Genomic DNA, 16,433 nt, shown 5'->3' on the forward strand with positions numbered 1-16,433 from the left:
AAATAAAATTGAAGACTATGATTCCTAAAAATGGAAACTAAACATCAAAATAAAAATAATAAATAAATATAGAAAATTCTAATATATATACTATTAAAATTTTATTTAACTTTTTTTATTTTCAATATTATGTTACTTAAATATAATTATTTTAATTTGAAATTAATTCATCACATAATATGTTTTACTACAGATAAATATAAATATGTGTTTTTATTTTTGTTTTTAATTTTTTTTAAATCTAATCTGTGTGTATATATAAGTTTTTTTATTAAAAAAAGAAAAGAATTGAAAAAAAGAACCAGCTCGGCATGTGGTATTGATATTGCATGTATTTTATAATGTTAATGCAAGGTTGTTGTAATATTTTTTTTTTTTATAATTTTTAATAATTTTGGCATATTTTGTAATGTTGGTATTAAAAATATATTTGAAATAAATTATATTTTTTAGATTTTAATTAAAAAAAATCTGTTCCGGCCGCGCGGAGCTGCGACGGAACCGCGAAGTGGCAATGGAACTGGAACGGCAGTGTCCGCGACAGCCGACTGTTCTGTGCCGGCGAACCATGGGTGGACGTGTAAGAAGATTCATAATTGAGGGAGGTGATTGTAATTATCCAAACAAAAGAGGTTTTTTCATAATTCAACTCTCCATCAGGGAGTTGGCCGTTAATTACCCTAAAAATTTACGATTGTTTTAACAATAGGAATTCTGTTATTACCATCTTGCATCAAATTATTAGAAGATTATCAAATACAAATACACACGAGGATCATAAGAGAAACACGATTACAGTAGTGCGAGATATATAAAAGCAACGAAAAGTCAACGGAGATCGATGAACGGCCGGCGCCGGAGAAATCATGCAGAGGTCCGGCAGAGGTGGCTGTAGCCACAGGGACGTTTATCGTAGAACTTATTCGGTCTGCCGATGCAGCTGCCGGCCACATCCCCTCTGCAGAACGGCCTTTTCGGATTTAACGCCCTCGGACTGATGAATCTCTGGCCGCCGGCTAATAACCTCCTGCTCGTCTCCGATTCCATCAGATACTCCTCGCCGGCGGTTAGGCAGTCGCCGATTCTGGTGGAGTTGCATCCCCATTCCGCCGCCGCCGCGGCGGTGGTAGTGGTGGTGCCGAGGCATTCGGTTTTCTGCACGTTCGCGCTGAGGAATATAAACAGTACGAGCGCGGCGGCGGCGGCGGTTTGGGGTTTCATTGCGCGGCGGCGGCGTTAGGGTTTGTTAGATAGCTGGAATTTGGGGGTTTGTGGATCAGAGAATGGTGAGAAATGTTTGCGGATTTTTATCTATTTAATTAATTATGGCGAATATGGAAAGGTAGTTGACGCAATAACTGAGTGTGTGGTATGATCTCTATCTTCCACAACCCCACTCTGCTATTCTGCATATGGGGTAATAAAGGAACTTGATGTAGGTAGGGGGGGTTTCATTTTTTTTTTATTATTATTTTTTTTTTGTCCCTCTTGTGATTTGGGGTTAAAATATAATGGAAAATATATTAATTATGTATAATTGAGATTTGTTTCATAGTATTCTCATGAGTAAACTCAAGATCAACATGCAAAATGTAGTTAAGAGTTAAAGAGTTATAGTTAAGGTAGAGAAGGTGGAGAGTTTGGAAGTTAGTTATTTTAACTACCTCTTGTATCTCTTATTGTAGCTCTCATGTAGGGGTGTAAACGGGTCGAGCTCAAGCTGAGCTAGCCAGATTTTTCGAGCTCGAACTCATTGAACTTTCATCAGCTATGAACAACTAGAGATGGGTTCAAGTTCGAGCTCGAACTTTTTTTGAGTCAATTCATCGAGCTCATGAGCCGGCTCAGCTTATTTACACCTGTACTCTCGTGTGAATATCTTGTTATTTATGGCAATGAAGGGTGTTTTCTTTTTTTGTTTGTGTGTGTATATATTATACGCTTCATTTAGTAAGATAATGGTTTACACTCGATACATATTCAATATATTTCTCGCTATATCAGGAGGAGTAGGAGTTTATTACTTGTTTAAAATAAATTTAACCAAACGTGCCTATTAGTACATAGTTATTTATCCTTAGATTAGAACTAACTAGTACGTAGTTATTAACTTCCTCAGTCAGCATCTGCCCAGGTTACTACATGAGTTACCATTATAATAGATACATATTATATATATATATATATATATATATATATATATATATATATATATATAATATGTCTAAATAATAGGTCATGCTTAATTACATCTATTACATGCATATTCAGCTGCTTGCAGCTTATTTTTTTTGTATTATAAGATTGTATCAAGTGTAATGTTGAAAATCAGATTAAATTTAAATTATTTAAATTTTATGAGGGGGTTAGTGTACATTTGTTTATAGTTGGATGGAAAAATGTTATCATGTATATCTGTAGGGGGCAAACTGTTAATTCTACATAAATTTGACGAATTGGATAAAGCGGGTAATTTTGCACTTCGAACCTTGGCAATATATTAATTATGCATTTTGAACCTTTAATAAAGAGGAAATGACAAAATTGCACCTGACTTACTCATTTTAAACAAAGGGTGCACAACACCTAATATTAATAATTCCAGGGTTCATATTGCAAAATATAATATCATAAGCAGAGTGTTCATTTGTTCGGTTTGTTGGCACTGGAGAGAGCACGTCAGACTCTCTCTCTCTCTCTCTCTCTCTTCGTCACTCTCTCTCTCCTCATATAAATAATGAGATATTTTGGAGGAATGGAGGAGAAGAATCGACGAATAGATACTCCGTTCAGGTAGAATTGGGTCAACTGATCCGCCATTGTTTTTTCCTGAGGAAGCAATCCCTAAATTGAAGCGTCGTCTCTTTCAGAGTTGGTAAATTTGAATTTGTATGGGAAGGAAACAGCATCTGGATTGGACTTCGAAATCGATTATGTCTACTGGGAGTGAAAGGGTGCCTCTTTTGAATAAGGAGGTGACGATTTCATCTTAATTCTCTATCTCTCTCATGAATTTCGATGTTCCTTATTTTATTTGATTTTGATGATTAGCTATTTTTGAATGTTATTATTTCTAATTTGTGGTTGGGTTGGTATGGGTAAAGAACTTTAGTGGTGGTGGCGGCGGCGGTCACCTTTGGTAGTGTTAGTGATGGCGGCGGGAAGAGGTGGCGGTGGTGAATTAGTGACTTAGTGTTTTCTGACTATGATTGGTGGTGTAGGATGGTGGTGCAGCAGTGGATGGAGAATCCTGGTTGTGGATTTTGGGTTGTTGAATTTGAATTTGGTGAAGCAGAGGACCAAGTCATTTCTCAATCACTTTCTCTGCACAGTAGAATTTGAGGCTGGAGCTTCATATTGTGGTCTAATTTTCTGATTTTTAGCATGTTAAAAAGGAATTTAACGGACGTTTGATTCGTTATGTTGAGGTCTATTTAATTTGCATATAATGCAATATTTGTTGTTTTTGAGTTCTACAATCTTGCTAATAAACCTTTAGCTGGACAAGAATAGTGGAGTGAACCATTTTATGCCTTGAAACTGATGGAATTCAATGATAATCGTCTCGTAGGCTCAACGAAAGGCGAATGATAATACAACACCTGACAGCCCAGAAACAGGAACAGACCTTGAGCAAGGAGGGACGGTAGAGGTAACATATCAATGTCTCGACGAAATCCATTTTTATGCAACCTGTACGAAGGATGCTTACCGTCATTTTATTAACTTTGTGGTGAATTTTAGGCTGCCAATGTTGGATTTTCAAGGGTATTCCTTCTGGTGAGTTGGAAATCTCCGTCACTTCCTATTGAGAAATAAGTCGCTTTTTATTTATTCATTTTGATTCGTTTGATGTTTATGTTAAATGGAACAGGCAAAACCAGATGCTGGAAAGCTAGTTATTGGTACGATTGCTTTGTTGGTAGCATCCACCTCTAGCCTTCTCATAGTAAGTCATTCTTCGTTTAGCCAAGATAGTTGTCGGTCCCTAGAGAGAATCTTTTGTATATATTTGGCATGTGAATACAAATTTCTGTAGTATTAGAAAAGTGGAGTCCTTGACCTATTTATTTAAATGTTTGTTTTGTGCTGTAGCCAAAATTTGGTGGTATGATAATTGACATTGTATCAAGAAATATAACGACCGCAGACGAGCAAACTCAGGCATTGACTGACATCAAGAACACAATACTAGCTATCTTGACGATTGTTGTGATTGGGTATGTCATACCAAAATCTGGCTTTTACATTATGTTTTCTAGATATCTGTGTGTGTGTGTGTGTGTGTGTTACTATTAACTTATTTTCAGTTCTAACATTTCATTCCAGTTCTATGTCCACAGCACTACGTACATGGTTATTTTCTTCAGCTAGTGAAAGGGTCGTCGCTCGTTTAAGGAAGAATTTGTTTAGTCATCTGATACAACAAGTAAACACCCCCGTATCAGTATATAATTTCGAAAAAAATAAGCAATTGACTTCTTGAATTTTTATGTGGCATAATTTTTTTTTATGCAGGAAATAGCATTCTTTGATGTTACTCGGACGGGTGAACTCCTTAGCAGGCTATCCGAAGACACCCAAATCATCAAAAGTGCTGCAACAACAAATCTGTCAGAAGCACTACGCAATGTAACAACTTCCCTAATCGGCATTGGCTTCATGTTTTCATCGTCGTGGAAATTAACATGTGAGTGGTTCATTGTTCCACTTATCAATTAAAAAAAAAATCAAACTCACAAGTGATATCTATTTTTTATCAGTGCTGGCTTTGGCTGTGGTTCCGATTATCTCAGTCGGTGTACGTAGATTTGGGCGCTACTTAAGAGATCTGTCGCATGCAACACAAGCTGCTGCTGCTGTAGCTGCATCAATTGCAGAGGTATAATAATATTTGATGGTGTGACCATTATACCCCTATTACTAAGATAAATTATGGCTATTTAGTTAAATTGTGATTGATGTTACAGTTCATATAGTTTTTAAATGCTAATTTTAATCCATTTACCTATTAAGCAATATATAAATTTAATTTAGGACCACATACAAATGCACATTTGACTTGCTAGTTCTGCATATACATTGCATATGGAGACAAAAAAACAATTGAACTTTTGATTTCTAGGAATCCTTTGGGGCTATTCGGACCGTAAGATCTTTTGCTAGGGAGCAGTATGCAATTTCAGGTTATTCAGAGAAAGTCAACGAGACATTGAAGCTTGGACTCCAACAAGCAGTGAGTTCCTTACACAGAATTTTCTCTCTTCGGTTTCATGCTAAAAAACTATTGCTAGAAAGAATGATGATCTTTGGTATTTAAGGTTTCCTGTCTTTTTTTTTTCTTTTTTTTCTGGGTGCAGAGAATGACTGGTTTATTCTTTGGAGGATTAAATGCGACATCAACTTTATCTGTCATTATAGTGGTGATATACGGAGCTTACTTGACAATAATGGGCCACTTGACTGCAGGATCTCTAACTTCCTTCATTTTATATAGCCTCACAGGTAATTAGTCATTTTATATAGCCTCACAGGTAATTAGTTACACTTGCCTAATTACGATTGTACTGTTGACTCGCCTTCCACAATGCCGAGATCTTGTTTCTGCATGATCAAGTGGGAAAAAATAACGAGTTCCTATATAAAATACTAAATTTGGTGAGAAACTATGGGGAGGAGGCAATGGCCCCCGTGGCCGTATATAGCCAAAGCTTAATAGCCACTCAGTTTTATAACGCTTAATGGTCCAAAAATATATTTTTTTCTGCAGTTGGATCCTCAGTATCCTCGTTATCGGGATTATACACTACGACGATGAAAGCTGCAGGAGCAAGTAGAAGAGTTTTTCAGATTCTGGATCGTGTCTCGGCCTTGCCAGAATCCGGTGACAAATGCCCTGTGGGGTTAGTTCTTGCTTTTATCCAATGGAAATACTAAATTGGCATTTATATAAATACATGGGCAAAATATTGGTTTTTACACTAATATTATACAGTTGAAACTGTTAGTCATCTTAGTTATAGACATTATTTTATTTTTCCGGTAGTAATCCAGATGGAGATGTGGAAATCAATGATGTATGGTTCGCTTATCCCTCTCGCCCGAGTCATATGGTACTCAAGGTATTGAACGTTTACATCATTAATTTCAAATCATAAAATTTGAATATATTTTACATAAATGCCCTTGCTTGGATTGCTGAATGCATTCTTTAATTTGCAGGGAATAACATTGAAACTCAGCCCCGGATCAAAAGTCGCTCTTGTGGGTCCAAGTGGTGGAGGAAAAGTACCACTCTTATCATTTTTCTTCTCCCATTTTTCATCGCTATAACTAAATTCAGTTCTCGAATATTGCTAATTAGAAATTTTAGAAATAACATTTTTTTTTCTTCGCCCGTGTTTTTTGTGGTTGCAGACAACAATAGCTAACTTAATCCAAAGATTCTATGATCCGATTAAAGGAAACATTTTGTTGAATGGGGTGCCCTTGGTCGAAGTATCTCATGAATATCTACACACAAAGGTAATGCTGCCAAAGTGCCAAAGTTTATTCTGCCAATTCTTACTTGAATTGTTTTAAATAAACTAATATTTGATATTTGTATATTTTATATTATAGATCAGTATAGTGAGCCAAGAGCCTGTTCTTTTCAACTGTTCAATAGCAGAAAACATTGCGTATGGCTTTGATGGCAAAGCAAGCGAATCCGACATTGAAAGCGTAGCTGTAAGTTCAAATTCTCCTTCACTTTTTCTTTTTTCTTTTTCTTTTTGTTGTCCTTCAATTGTTCATTGTTCTAAATTTCTCTGTTTTGTTTCGTCAATATTTGTTTTGGTGCAGAAAATGGCGAATGCTCATGACTTCATAATATCGTTTCCAGAGAAATACAAAACTATTGTGGGTGAGCGTGGGTTGAGATTATCGGGTGGTCAGAAGCAAAGAATAGCAATTGCAAGAGCACTCTTGATGAACCCTAAAGTTCTTTTACTAGACGAAGCCACCAGTGCTCTCGATGCAGAGAGTGAATATTTAGTGCAAGTAAGTTAACGAATATTTCCAACTTTTTCCGATTCTTCAATTGTCTGGCTCGTTTTCAATGTCACGGTAGTGAATATTTTTACTAAAATATAAATAAGGATCACTCCAACACCTTTGGGATGTGTCATTTGTTTTGACACTGTTTTGACTCTGTAAATTGTCGTTTCTTAAAATAGACAAATATTTGTCTGCTTTCTTAGATTCTTCTCCCAAAAGATCTTTTCCGATCAATTTTCCGTTTTCTAACTTTTAGTTGCAAGTGCTCTACTTCATTTCTTTGCTCATTATTATTTTTTTCTTTCTAGGATGCAATGGACTCTTTAATGAAGGGCAGGACTGTGCTTGTGATAGCCCATCGGCTTTCGACAGTAAAAACTGCAGACACGGTTGCAGTGATAGCTGAAGGCAAAATAGCTGAAAGTGGAAGCCACGACGAGCTTTTGAGCAGAGATGGAATCTACACTGCACTTGTCAAGAGGCAATTACAAGCACCTAGAGATGATGAATTTTAAGACCCCCTTGTCTAACATTCACCAAAAAAATAATTTTAGCCTCGAAGAGTGCTATTCAAGGTGCTGTAATTCCTTTTAGATTCACAATACTACTTATTTGGGATAATCCCAAGTAGTTATTCAACCATTTTGCTCATTCTTTGAGCCAAACAGTAGGCTCTTACGTAAAATACGCACGTAAAATTTAGAGGTAAATGAAATGAATCGGCTTATGAGTTTTATAAGCTGTCTCGATAGTAGTTGATGTTCAAATCTGTTTTTAGTCGTTCATGGACCCACGAGCAACTAGCAAGCTTTTATATTTTTAAAATTTTATATTAATATCAAAATTAACTAAAGAACTCGAACTTTGAAAATAGAAACTCAAGCTCAGTCGAGCTCGTTATATGCTGAAATACACTAGGAGATCTTCAACTTCATTGTGTCCACATGTAGATGCCACAAAAGGGGAGGGAGAAAAAAATCGAACTATTAATTAAATGGGAAAGAGGTTCTGTTAGTCGAAAACAAATATGACAATAATGTAACACTGACATGGAATGAAAGAGAAAATACAATTCATGTAGCTCTCGAAAACAAAATTGGGCAAAAATATGTAGTCTAAAAATAAGCTACAAAAAAAACAAGGTCCACAGCAACTCTTAACACCGTCACAACTCTGTTGAGAAAAAGATTCTATGAATAGGTAGAACTTTTGGGTAACAGTTCAGTTGACTTGCAGCAAGATTAACGATAATGGCTCTCTCTCACTAAGACACAACAACAAATCTCAACGAATGGTCAAACCCTGCACTGCTTGGGTGCTATCTTCGGTTATTTTGTTCGCTTGAATGGTGCTTATCACATTCGTAATGTTCCCCTGAACGAAATATTCACATCAAAGTAAGAAACTAAGCCCATTGTATAATAGATTTGATATGATAGTCTAAATTTAATTACCCTCCAAGTTGCAAGCTTTGTTCGAAGGAATTCCCATTCATGATGCCCAAAAACGCGCTCTGTGCTCCGACTGCACCAAACAAACATGATCCCATATCATAAACTGTATCCACCATAATCTTGCACAAGATATCAGATTATTAGTGCTGGCTCTACATACCTAACAATAACTACTTGATTGATCTGGTCGATTCTGCAATCTATCAACTTGGATGTAATTGCCTTGACAATCCATGGCTCCACCTCATTGTCTTCAATCTATACAAAAATATGTCGCTTGAGGTAACATAAATGTAAAAAACGAAAGACTGTTTTTTCACAATAGTTGACTTTACCTGGAGTGTGTCCTTAATCAAGGAGTAAGGAATTTGACCAGATTCGCTTGTGGCGAGGTCAACAAGAGATAACAACCTCATCTTAGCAACACAATCTTCATGCACAAGACCTGCACCAGTCGAACGGAACAATATCCAGCAAAACATATTATATACATACTACACGAGGCTAAAAAAATTAATACATGGGCTAGATGAGGTAAATACGAAGTCAATAAGGCATACCATAGCTCTTCAATAAATCGGAATTCGATGAATGGAAAGCCATATATGCATCGAGCCTCTGAGTGAGAAATATTTTCAGAAGCTGATACACCAGTTCATATTTAGTGTCTTTCTCAAGTTGTGCAATGGCAGGCATATCTAGTAAGTCTCCCTGGTGCAACAAAGATATGAAAAATCATTTAGTGATCACTCTGCAGCAACACAAATATACGTGTCAAATGTAAGATACACTACATATAGTAAATGGCTGGAAGTGAAAGCTATCATATAAAACGGTACAACATCACATGCAGCATTAGATGGGGGTAATAAGACAACGCTCTTCAGTAAACCCAAGCCAGTTGCTTATAAGAAAGGAAAAAAAAATCTTAAGAAACGACTTCTTGAAGGCACAACCCAAGTTTCCCCAAAAGTTTGTAATTTCAATTTGAAAGTTTTAATATTTTAGTTCAGTAGGCAAGGTGACAATAAAAATAGATCTCTCTGCCTGATAGGTTACTATGGTTATCAAAGAACCGATTTATCATGGATGGAGGTAAGAGGCTTATAAACACATCTGACTGGTATTTGTTTTAACTGTTGACCCAATTGAAGTTCAAGATTTATTTTAGTAGATATTGTCCTCTAGAATGTATGCATACTAATGGTATAATAAAGAAAGCTTTATCCTGAGAAATGTCCTATGAATACTAAGGAAAAGAATCCGTAATGAAAGCACATAAAGCAATGCGAACTTTCTCGTGTTTAAAGCCACTACGATTAATCCGCGGTTTTACCTGAAACATGTCAGGTGCCTTGATGAAGTCAATAACAGTGTGAACAGCTTCTTCCTTAGCTTCAGCCAAACTCAATGCATCGTCACCAGAAAAGGTATCCAGATACTTCACAAGAAAGTTAAAAGAATCCTTTGCAGAGCTGAAATTCAATATTTTGGAAAGAATGTTGGCTTTGGTTTAGCAGTCTGATATTTTATCACCCATATCCTATATACGCATTATATACACATATATAGATAGTTCTCACCTCTTGCTATCCTTCAAAACATTAGCAACTTTAAGGAAGAGATCTCTCCGATCGTTGACTCCAAGATTCCACTCCCTCAAAAAGTTATCTATCTTCTTGAAAGACGGTACAATGTGTTCGGTTACCTTTCCATTAATTGCCAAGTTGAGGGCCTTCATATACACAAAGAACTGGCTGTATGGGTTCTCCAACAGGTTGTAGAGGTTGAACAAGCTAAAGTAAACAAAATCAAAAAATGTTAAATAATATTTTGTAATATCGAGTAGCTTCGACGATTTATTGCCAAGGGCTGTGGTATCTTACATCTTTAAGCGTAGGGCAGGCTTTTCACTAGGCTGTTGAGTAACCTTTGTCGCTATAAGCTCTGCCATTTCGTGCACCTGATCAAGGCTCTCGGGCTTCTTAACAAGGTTGCAGATAACAGTGTAAATACATTCAATATCTGTAGGTAAAAACGGAAGATCAATTCAGATGTGCAAAACTACAGACGTGAGAAGATTTTAAAAGAGAGCAAACCAAAAGTTATCCTACATTTCTTGCTTAGAGCCAATTGTGATTATCAACTAGAAAAATAGGGGCGAAAGATAAGAAAAAGATATGATTTTTATTTTATTTTATTTTATTAAATTTGTACCTTTTTCAGAAGCTTTAGAGAAAATTACATCAGCAGAAGTAACCATCAAAGAAGCCAAATCCAACCACCTGTTCTGCACCATACATTCTTGTGCCTCTACGACCAATCTACTCACTTGTCCCTCTGCTACCTATCAGTACCAAATATCAAAAATTCACATCAATTTCAATTTCCAACATTTAAAATCTGATAATAATTATTAAAAAAAAATCAGCGGAAAAAATACAAATTGATTAAACTACAATTCAAAGGTTACCCAACATAGTAATATTACGATAAAAGTGTATTCATTGAAACTTCGCTCGATAAAAAAATCATGAAAAAAAAAAAAAAAAAGAGAGAGAGAGAGAGAGAAGAAAATGTTTACTTCGGGACCGGCGTCGGCCCAGGACAAATCAGCGGTGAAACGGACGACGGCGAGGGCGGGATCTTCTTCGGATGTGGGAACGACGGTCGTCATATTGTTAGGGTTTCAAGAGATCTCTGCAAATATTAGTTTTGTGAAGATGGATTGCACGGCAGAGAGCTCTTGTGTTAGAGAGAAGATGGGGATAGAGCGAGAGAGTGGAGAAACCCTAATTTTGGGGGATGGGGAGAGGGTTTGAAATGCTTTTGCAGGGTAATATTGTAAAATCACTAATATCGCATGGTATTTTGGATTAAGTTTGATTACACCCAATAAATAAATAAAGGGAAATTACGGCCACGTGAAGTAAGGTATAATTACAAGAAAAACCTTTCTTATTTGCATAATTACAATCACGCATCAATTATGTATTATTGTTTTACAAGTTTATTCTTATGATGTCAAATTTACCTAAGGATATTCTTATGATCCAATCGAACCGAACAAAAATTCGTATATGCCGATTATCAAATCGTTAATTAGGTGTGGTATTCAATTTTATATATATACTAGTTCTTCACCCGTGCGTTGCACGGAGGTCAGTTTCAAAATGAGAAATAATAATATTTAAACGATTATCTCTTTATAACAATGCCAATTCAAGTAAAACAAAATGGAAGAACATCAAAGAAAAAATATCTCTTAATTCAGAGTTGTAACATATGAAATTCAAATAAATATTACAAAGAAGAATACGCGAAGGGCGCAAACACGATGTGAAGATTAAGTGAAATCATTTAAAACATATGGTATAACTCTATCTCATGGAATGTAATCTACTACACCATGTGAATCTTGTGCAAAATAACTAACTTAACAACAAACACAGTAGCAGAGAACTAACACAATAGATATTCAAATAACCTGCAAATTTATCACTAACAATATTCAATTAGTGATGCACATTACTCAAACAACAACACAATTTATAAATATTGCAAAGAGAAAAGATGTATACGCCACTACCAATAATGATACCAATACTGATGCTAATACTGATACTCTGATACTAATATTGATACTAATATTGATATTAATACTAATACTAATACTAATACCAATACTAATACTAATACTAATACTTACTGATATTGATACTAATACTCATATTGATACTGTTATTGATACTACTAATATTGATATTGATACTAATATTGATACTGATACTGATACTGATACTGATACTGATACTGATATTGATACTGATACTGATACTGACACTGACACTGACACTGACACTGACACTGACACTGACACTGACACTGACACTGACACTGATAGTGATACTGATACTGATGTTGATACTGATACTGATGTTGCTAGTCATAGTGATACTCATATTAATATTATTATTAATTCTAATACTAATACTAACACTCATATTAATATCGATACTCATAATCATACTGATACTCATACTAATACATATATTAATATTGATACTGATATTGGTGTTGATAATAATAATAATATAATACTAATACTAATACTAATAATACTAATACTAATACTAATACTAATACTAATATTAATACTAATACTAATACTAATACTAATACTAATACTAATACTAATACTAATACTAATACTAATACTAATACTAATACTGATACTGATATTGATATTGATATTGATACTCATACTGATACTGAAACTGATATCGATACTGATATATATACTGATACCAATACATATACTTATACTGATACTGGTACTGGTACTGATACCGATACTAATACTGATACGGATACTTATACTGATATTAATACTAATATTAGTACTAATACTAATAGTAATACGGATACTAATACTATTATTAATACTAATATTAATGTTAAAACTAATTTTAATGTTAATGATACACATACTGATATTAATACTGATATTGATACTGATACCGATACCGATACTAATATTGATACGGGTACTTATAGTGATATTAATACTAATATTTGTACTAATACTAATACTATTACTAATACTAATACTAATACTAATATGAATACTAATACTAATACTAATACTAATAATATTACTATTACTAATAATGATATTAATACTAATACTATTATTAATATTATTATTAATACTAATATGTTAATGCTAATACTAATTTTAATGCTAATGCTAATCTGGATATACTAATTATTATGCTAATGCTAATTATAATTGTAAGTCTAATATTATCCAAATCCTTATCCTATTCCTAATCCTATTCATAACACTAATCATAATTCTAATCCTAATCCAAATCATAATCCTATTCCTTACACTGATCATAAGCCTAATAATTCTAATACTAATAATGTTAATGCTAATACTAATGTTAATTATAATTCTAATATTAATTATAACTCCAATCCCAATCCTAATGCTAATTATAATCCTAATACTAATATATGTCACTAAGTATCGTACTAAGCATAATCATAATCTTAATATTAATTATAATATTATCTTAATCCTTATTACAATTCGAACCCTATTTCTAGTATTAACACCGATACTAATTCAAAGAATATTAATTATAATGCTAATATTAATCACAAATCCTAATCTTGCATCATTTTTTTTGCAATGATCTATTATTTTGTATAAAAAAAAACAATTCTATCCAATCTCGAATCTTTATATCAAATTTCTTATGTGCGGTAGCTGAAGCATCAAAAAACACATATTCAATATATTAGAAATTAATATTTAATTATACTATCAAACTGACATTAAAAGTATTTAAAATATTATAAGGGTATAAATAAACGTTACGACGTAAAAGAACAATAATCGTTGTTAATAAGATAAATTATGAAAATCCTCCTGAACTTAGGCTAAATTCTAGAAAACACCCCCACTTATCGGTGATTACCAAAATTCCCTTGATGTTTGTTTCTATCTTACACGACCCCCTTATGGTGTGATTTTTTACGGAATCTTTTTTATTCCATGTAATATCCCAAAAAATATGGATTCTACCCTAGCAGACGTGACATTTCTTTTATCGTACTTTTTAAATACCAAAATTACCCTCAGGGTGGTCATGGTAATAATAAAAATTTGTGAAAGTGTTATTGAAGAAGAATAAAGATTTCTTGTAAAGTCCTCACGAGGGTAATTTTTGTATTTAAAATGTACCATAAAAAAATGTCGCGTGTGCAGGGTATAATCAGCATTTTTCGGGGAATATTCTACGTAATAAAAAAAGTTCCTTGAAAAATCATACCATAAGGGGGTCGATGTAAGACGGAAACAAACATCAGGGGAATTTTGGTAATAACGAATTTGTGGGGGTGATTTTCTTCATTTAGCCTAAGTTCAGGGGGTTTTCATAAGCTATCCTTGTTACATACAACTTAAACTTATTTACACGTATGACCATATGTTAGAAACTAACGTGAAGGCTGATGTTATTGAAAATAGATCAAATTTCAAGTAAACAAAAGTCACTATAAAATGCTTATATAAATAAAAAATGGAAAAATAAAAAATTAATTGGGTTTTTGTGTAAATCAGTCGAATATTGTGATTTAAAAAAAACATAGAGATATAAAATCGATACAAAGATTCTTATAAACATTATACAATAAATAATTTCATTTTACAAATATTTTAAAAATGGAAATTAAGAAAATAAATATAACTTATTATATATGATAGGGAAATAGAAAACTTAAGAATATTTCACTAATTTAAATACATAACTTGTAAATTAGACAAAAGAACTCATGTATTCTAATACCAAAATATAGTGAGATATATACAGTGTTAAAATATTTAATAATCATTTACGCTATTATACCCTACATTAATACTTTTATTTTCATATGGTTTAAAATTTTAATTTAAAAATAGTCAGAATATTTGTAGCTAAACATATTTTTTCCAATAATAGGTTTTCTATATCTTTCTTTACCCACACTATAGGATTGTAGTAAATCTCATATAAGTTCGATATGGTACCAATATCATGCCAAATGAAATGATAACCATTAAGTTGGTATTTGATAGGTAATATTTTGTTGGTATACTATGATTGATTCTTAATATTTGATAATTTTTTCCATCCATAACCACAATATTGCATCAATCTTTCTCAATTTGAAAAGACACACACATAAATTATGCAATTATTTCTCATATAATTGTAGTCGTTTATGTAATATATAAATATCTTATTGAGTTTGTAACTAAAAATGGATCGTAGAAACTACTTATTTGTCGATTGATATTGTATTTGTTAATATATACTATTTACGGCAAGAGCACCTCGAGTGGCGTTATTAAATGAGCTATCAAAACATTAATTAACCACCATTTTCATATGCAAAAATAGTAATTTTTAATTCCAATAGTGTTATGAAATCATGGTTGTATTTTGATATTTCATCTTTGAGAATGTAAAACTACATTATGCAATCATGCATAATAAATTATCAAATATGAGTTATAAATTTAACCACCTTAGTGTCCATTTTGAAAAATAATATGTGGCAATTACAAATATAAATAAATTTAATTATATTTAATTAATAACTATTTAATACATATGGTTGGAGCTAATACATTTAGATAAATATCAAAATAAAATATTAAATAGCACATAAATATTTGCAAACTCATTTTGATACTTTTGGGTTGGAGTTGGTCTAGATATTTACTTATACCAAGTAAATATTTATCATAGTTATAATGAAATACTTCTTAGTGGAATACAATATATAATATATACAATCATTATACATTTTAAACAAAACAATTGATATTTCTAATGTTTGGAATTAAATAAAGTGAATCAACTAATTTAATACCAAAGATTTAGAATAACATTGTTATATTTTGAAATATATAAAATCAATTCGTTTTTTATCAATTAATTAAACTTAACTTATGTTATTCAATTTATTAGTATAATCATGATAAAATTATTATTTTAATTACTATATAATTTTAAAAAGTTAAATCAATTGTAAAATTTATTGTCACTGGATTCAGTGAAGAAAAATTAACTGTTTAAATAATAACATGAAATTCATGTAGTACTTTTGAATATGGTAAATAATTGGAAGTACATTACTCTACACATGTCAAAAAAAAAAAAATAGTGTCAATTTTCGCAATATAGTAAATTCGAACATGTTTCTTTCTTTTTTAGATATAATATTAATATATAATATTAAATTCGTAAAAAAAAAACGTATTCTTTGGTCATGTTCATGTAAAATGTGTAATATCAAATAATTTATTTTGCAATATATTTTAATATAAATCCAAGGTTACGAATTAAAATACAAAATTTATGTAACACCACCAATCATGCAATT

General features: G+C 32.7%; 2 protein-coding genes across 2 annotated transcripts; one reads left to right on the plus strand and one right to left on the minus strand.

The window, feature by feature from the left end:
• The first annotated feature begins 2,597 nt into the window (after positions 1-2,597).
• ABCB27 (transporter associated with antigen processing protein 2) lies at positions 2,598-7,703 on the plus strand. The gene is made up of 17 exons (XM_088825665.1): positions 2,598-2,975; positions 3,572-3,652; positions 3,745-3,780; positions 3,875-3,949; positions 4,096-4,220; positions 4,330-4,429; positions 4,519-4,690; positions 4,764-4,882; positions 5,126-5,236; positions 5,361-5,505; positions 5,771-5,903; positions 6,047-6,122; positions 6,223-6,288; positions 6,418-6,525; positions 6,622-6,729; positions 6,844-7,041; positions 7,347-7,703. Exons 1-17 carry the CDS (start codon positions 2,892-2,894, stop codon positions 7,551-7,553), a joined length of 1,944 nt encoding a protein of 647 aa, XP_088681791.1. The 5' UTR covers positions 2,598-2,891; the 3' UTR covers positions 7,554-7,703.
• Positions 7,704-8,006: 303 nt separating this feature from the next.
• Positions 8,007-11,365, minus strand: LOC105960906 (uncharacterized). Its single transcript, XM_012985118.2, has 10 exons — positions 11,077-11,365; positions 10,710-10,839; positions 10,379-10,517; positions 10,076-10,288; positions 9,829-9,967; positions 9,053-9,203; positions 8,828-8,937; positions 8,653-8,750; positions 8,493-8,562; positions 8,007-8,412 (listed from the first exon to the last, which is right to left on the minus strand). The coding sequence occupies exons 1-10, from the start codon at positions 11,167-11,169 to the stop codon at positions 8,323-8,325; spliced, it is 1,233 nt and encodes a 410-aa protein (XP_012840572.1). The 5' UTR covers positions 11,170-11,365; the 3' UTR covers positions 8,007-8,322.
• Between the last annotated feature and the right edge of the window lie 5,068 nt (positions 11,366-16,433).

This window comes from Erythranthe guttata, chromosome 11, assembly GCF_056151865.1.
Source record: "Erythranthe guttata isolate IM_541 chromosome 11, IM_541, whole genome shotgun sequence".
NCBI lineage: Eukaryota > Viridiplantae > Streptophyta > Magnoliopsida > Lamiales > Phrymaceae > Erythranthe > Erythranthe guttata.

What these genes read in the sequence shown, in the direction of transcription:
- ABCB27 (XM_088825665.1), top strand. Translation starts at nt 2,892, where the DNA reads ATGGGAAGGAAACAGCATCTGGATTGGACTTCGAAATCGATTATGTCT. An exon ending in AGCTTGGACTCCAACAAGCA is followed by an intron (nt 5,237 to 5,360) that starts GTGAGTTCCTTA and finishes TTCTGGGTGCAG; the next exon opens with AGAATGACTGGTTTATTCTT. An exon ending in AGAGTGAATATTTAGTGCAA is followed by an intron (nt 7,042 to 7,346) that starts GTAAGTTAACGA and finishes TTTTCTTTCTAG; the next exon opens with GATGCAATGGACTCTTTAAT.
- LOC105960906 (XM_012985118.2), bottom strand. Translation starts at nt 11,169, where the DNA reads ATGACGACCGTCGTTCCCACATCCGAAGAAGATCCCGCCCTCGCCGTC. An exon ending in AATCAAGTAGTTATTGTTAG is followed by an intron (nt 8,563 to 8,652) that starts GTATGTAGAGCC and finishes TGTTTGGTGCAG; the next exon opens with TCGGAGCACAGAGCGCGTTT. An exon ending in CAAAGCTTGCAACTTGGAGG is followed by an intron (nt 8,413 to 8,492) that starts GTAATTAAATTT and finishes TATTTCGTTCAG; the next exon opens with GGGAACATTACGAATGTGAT.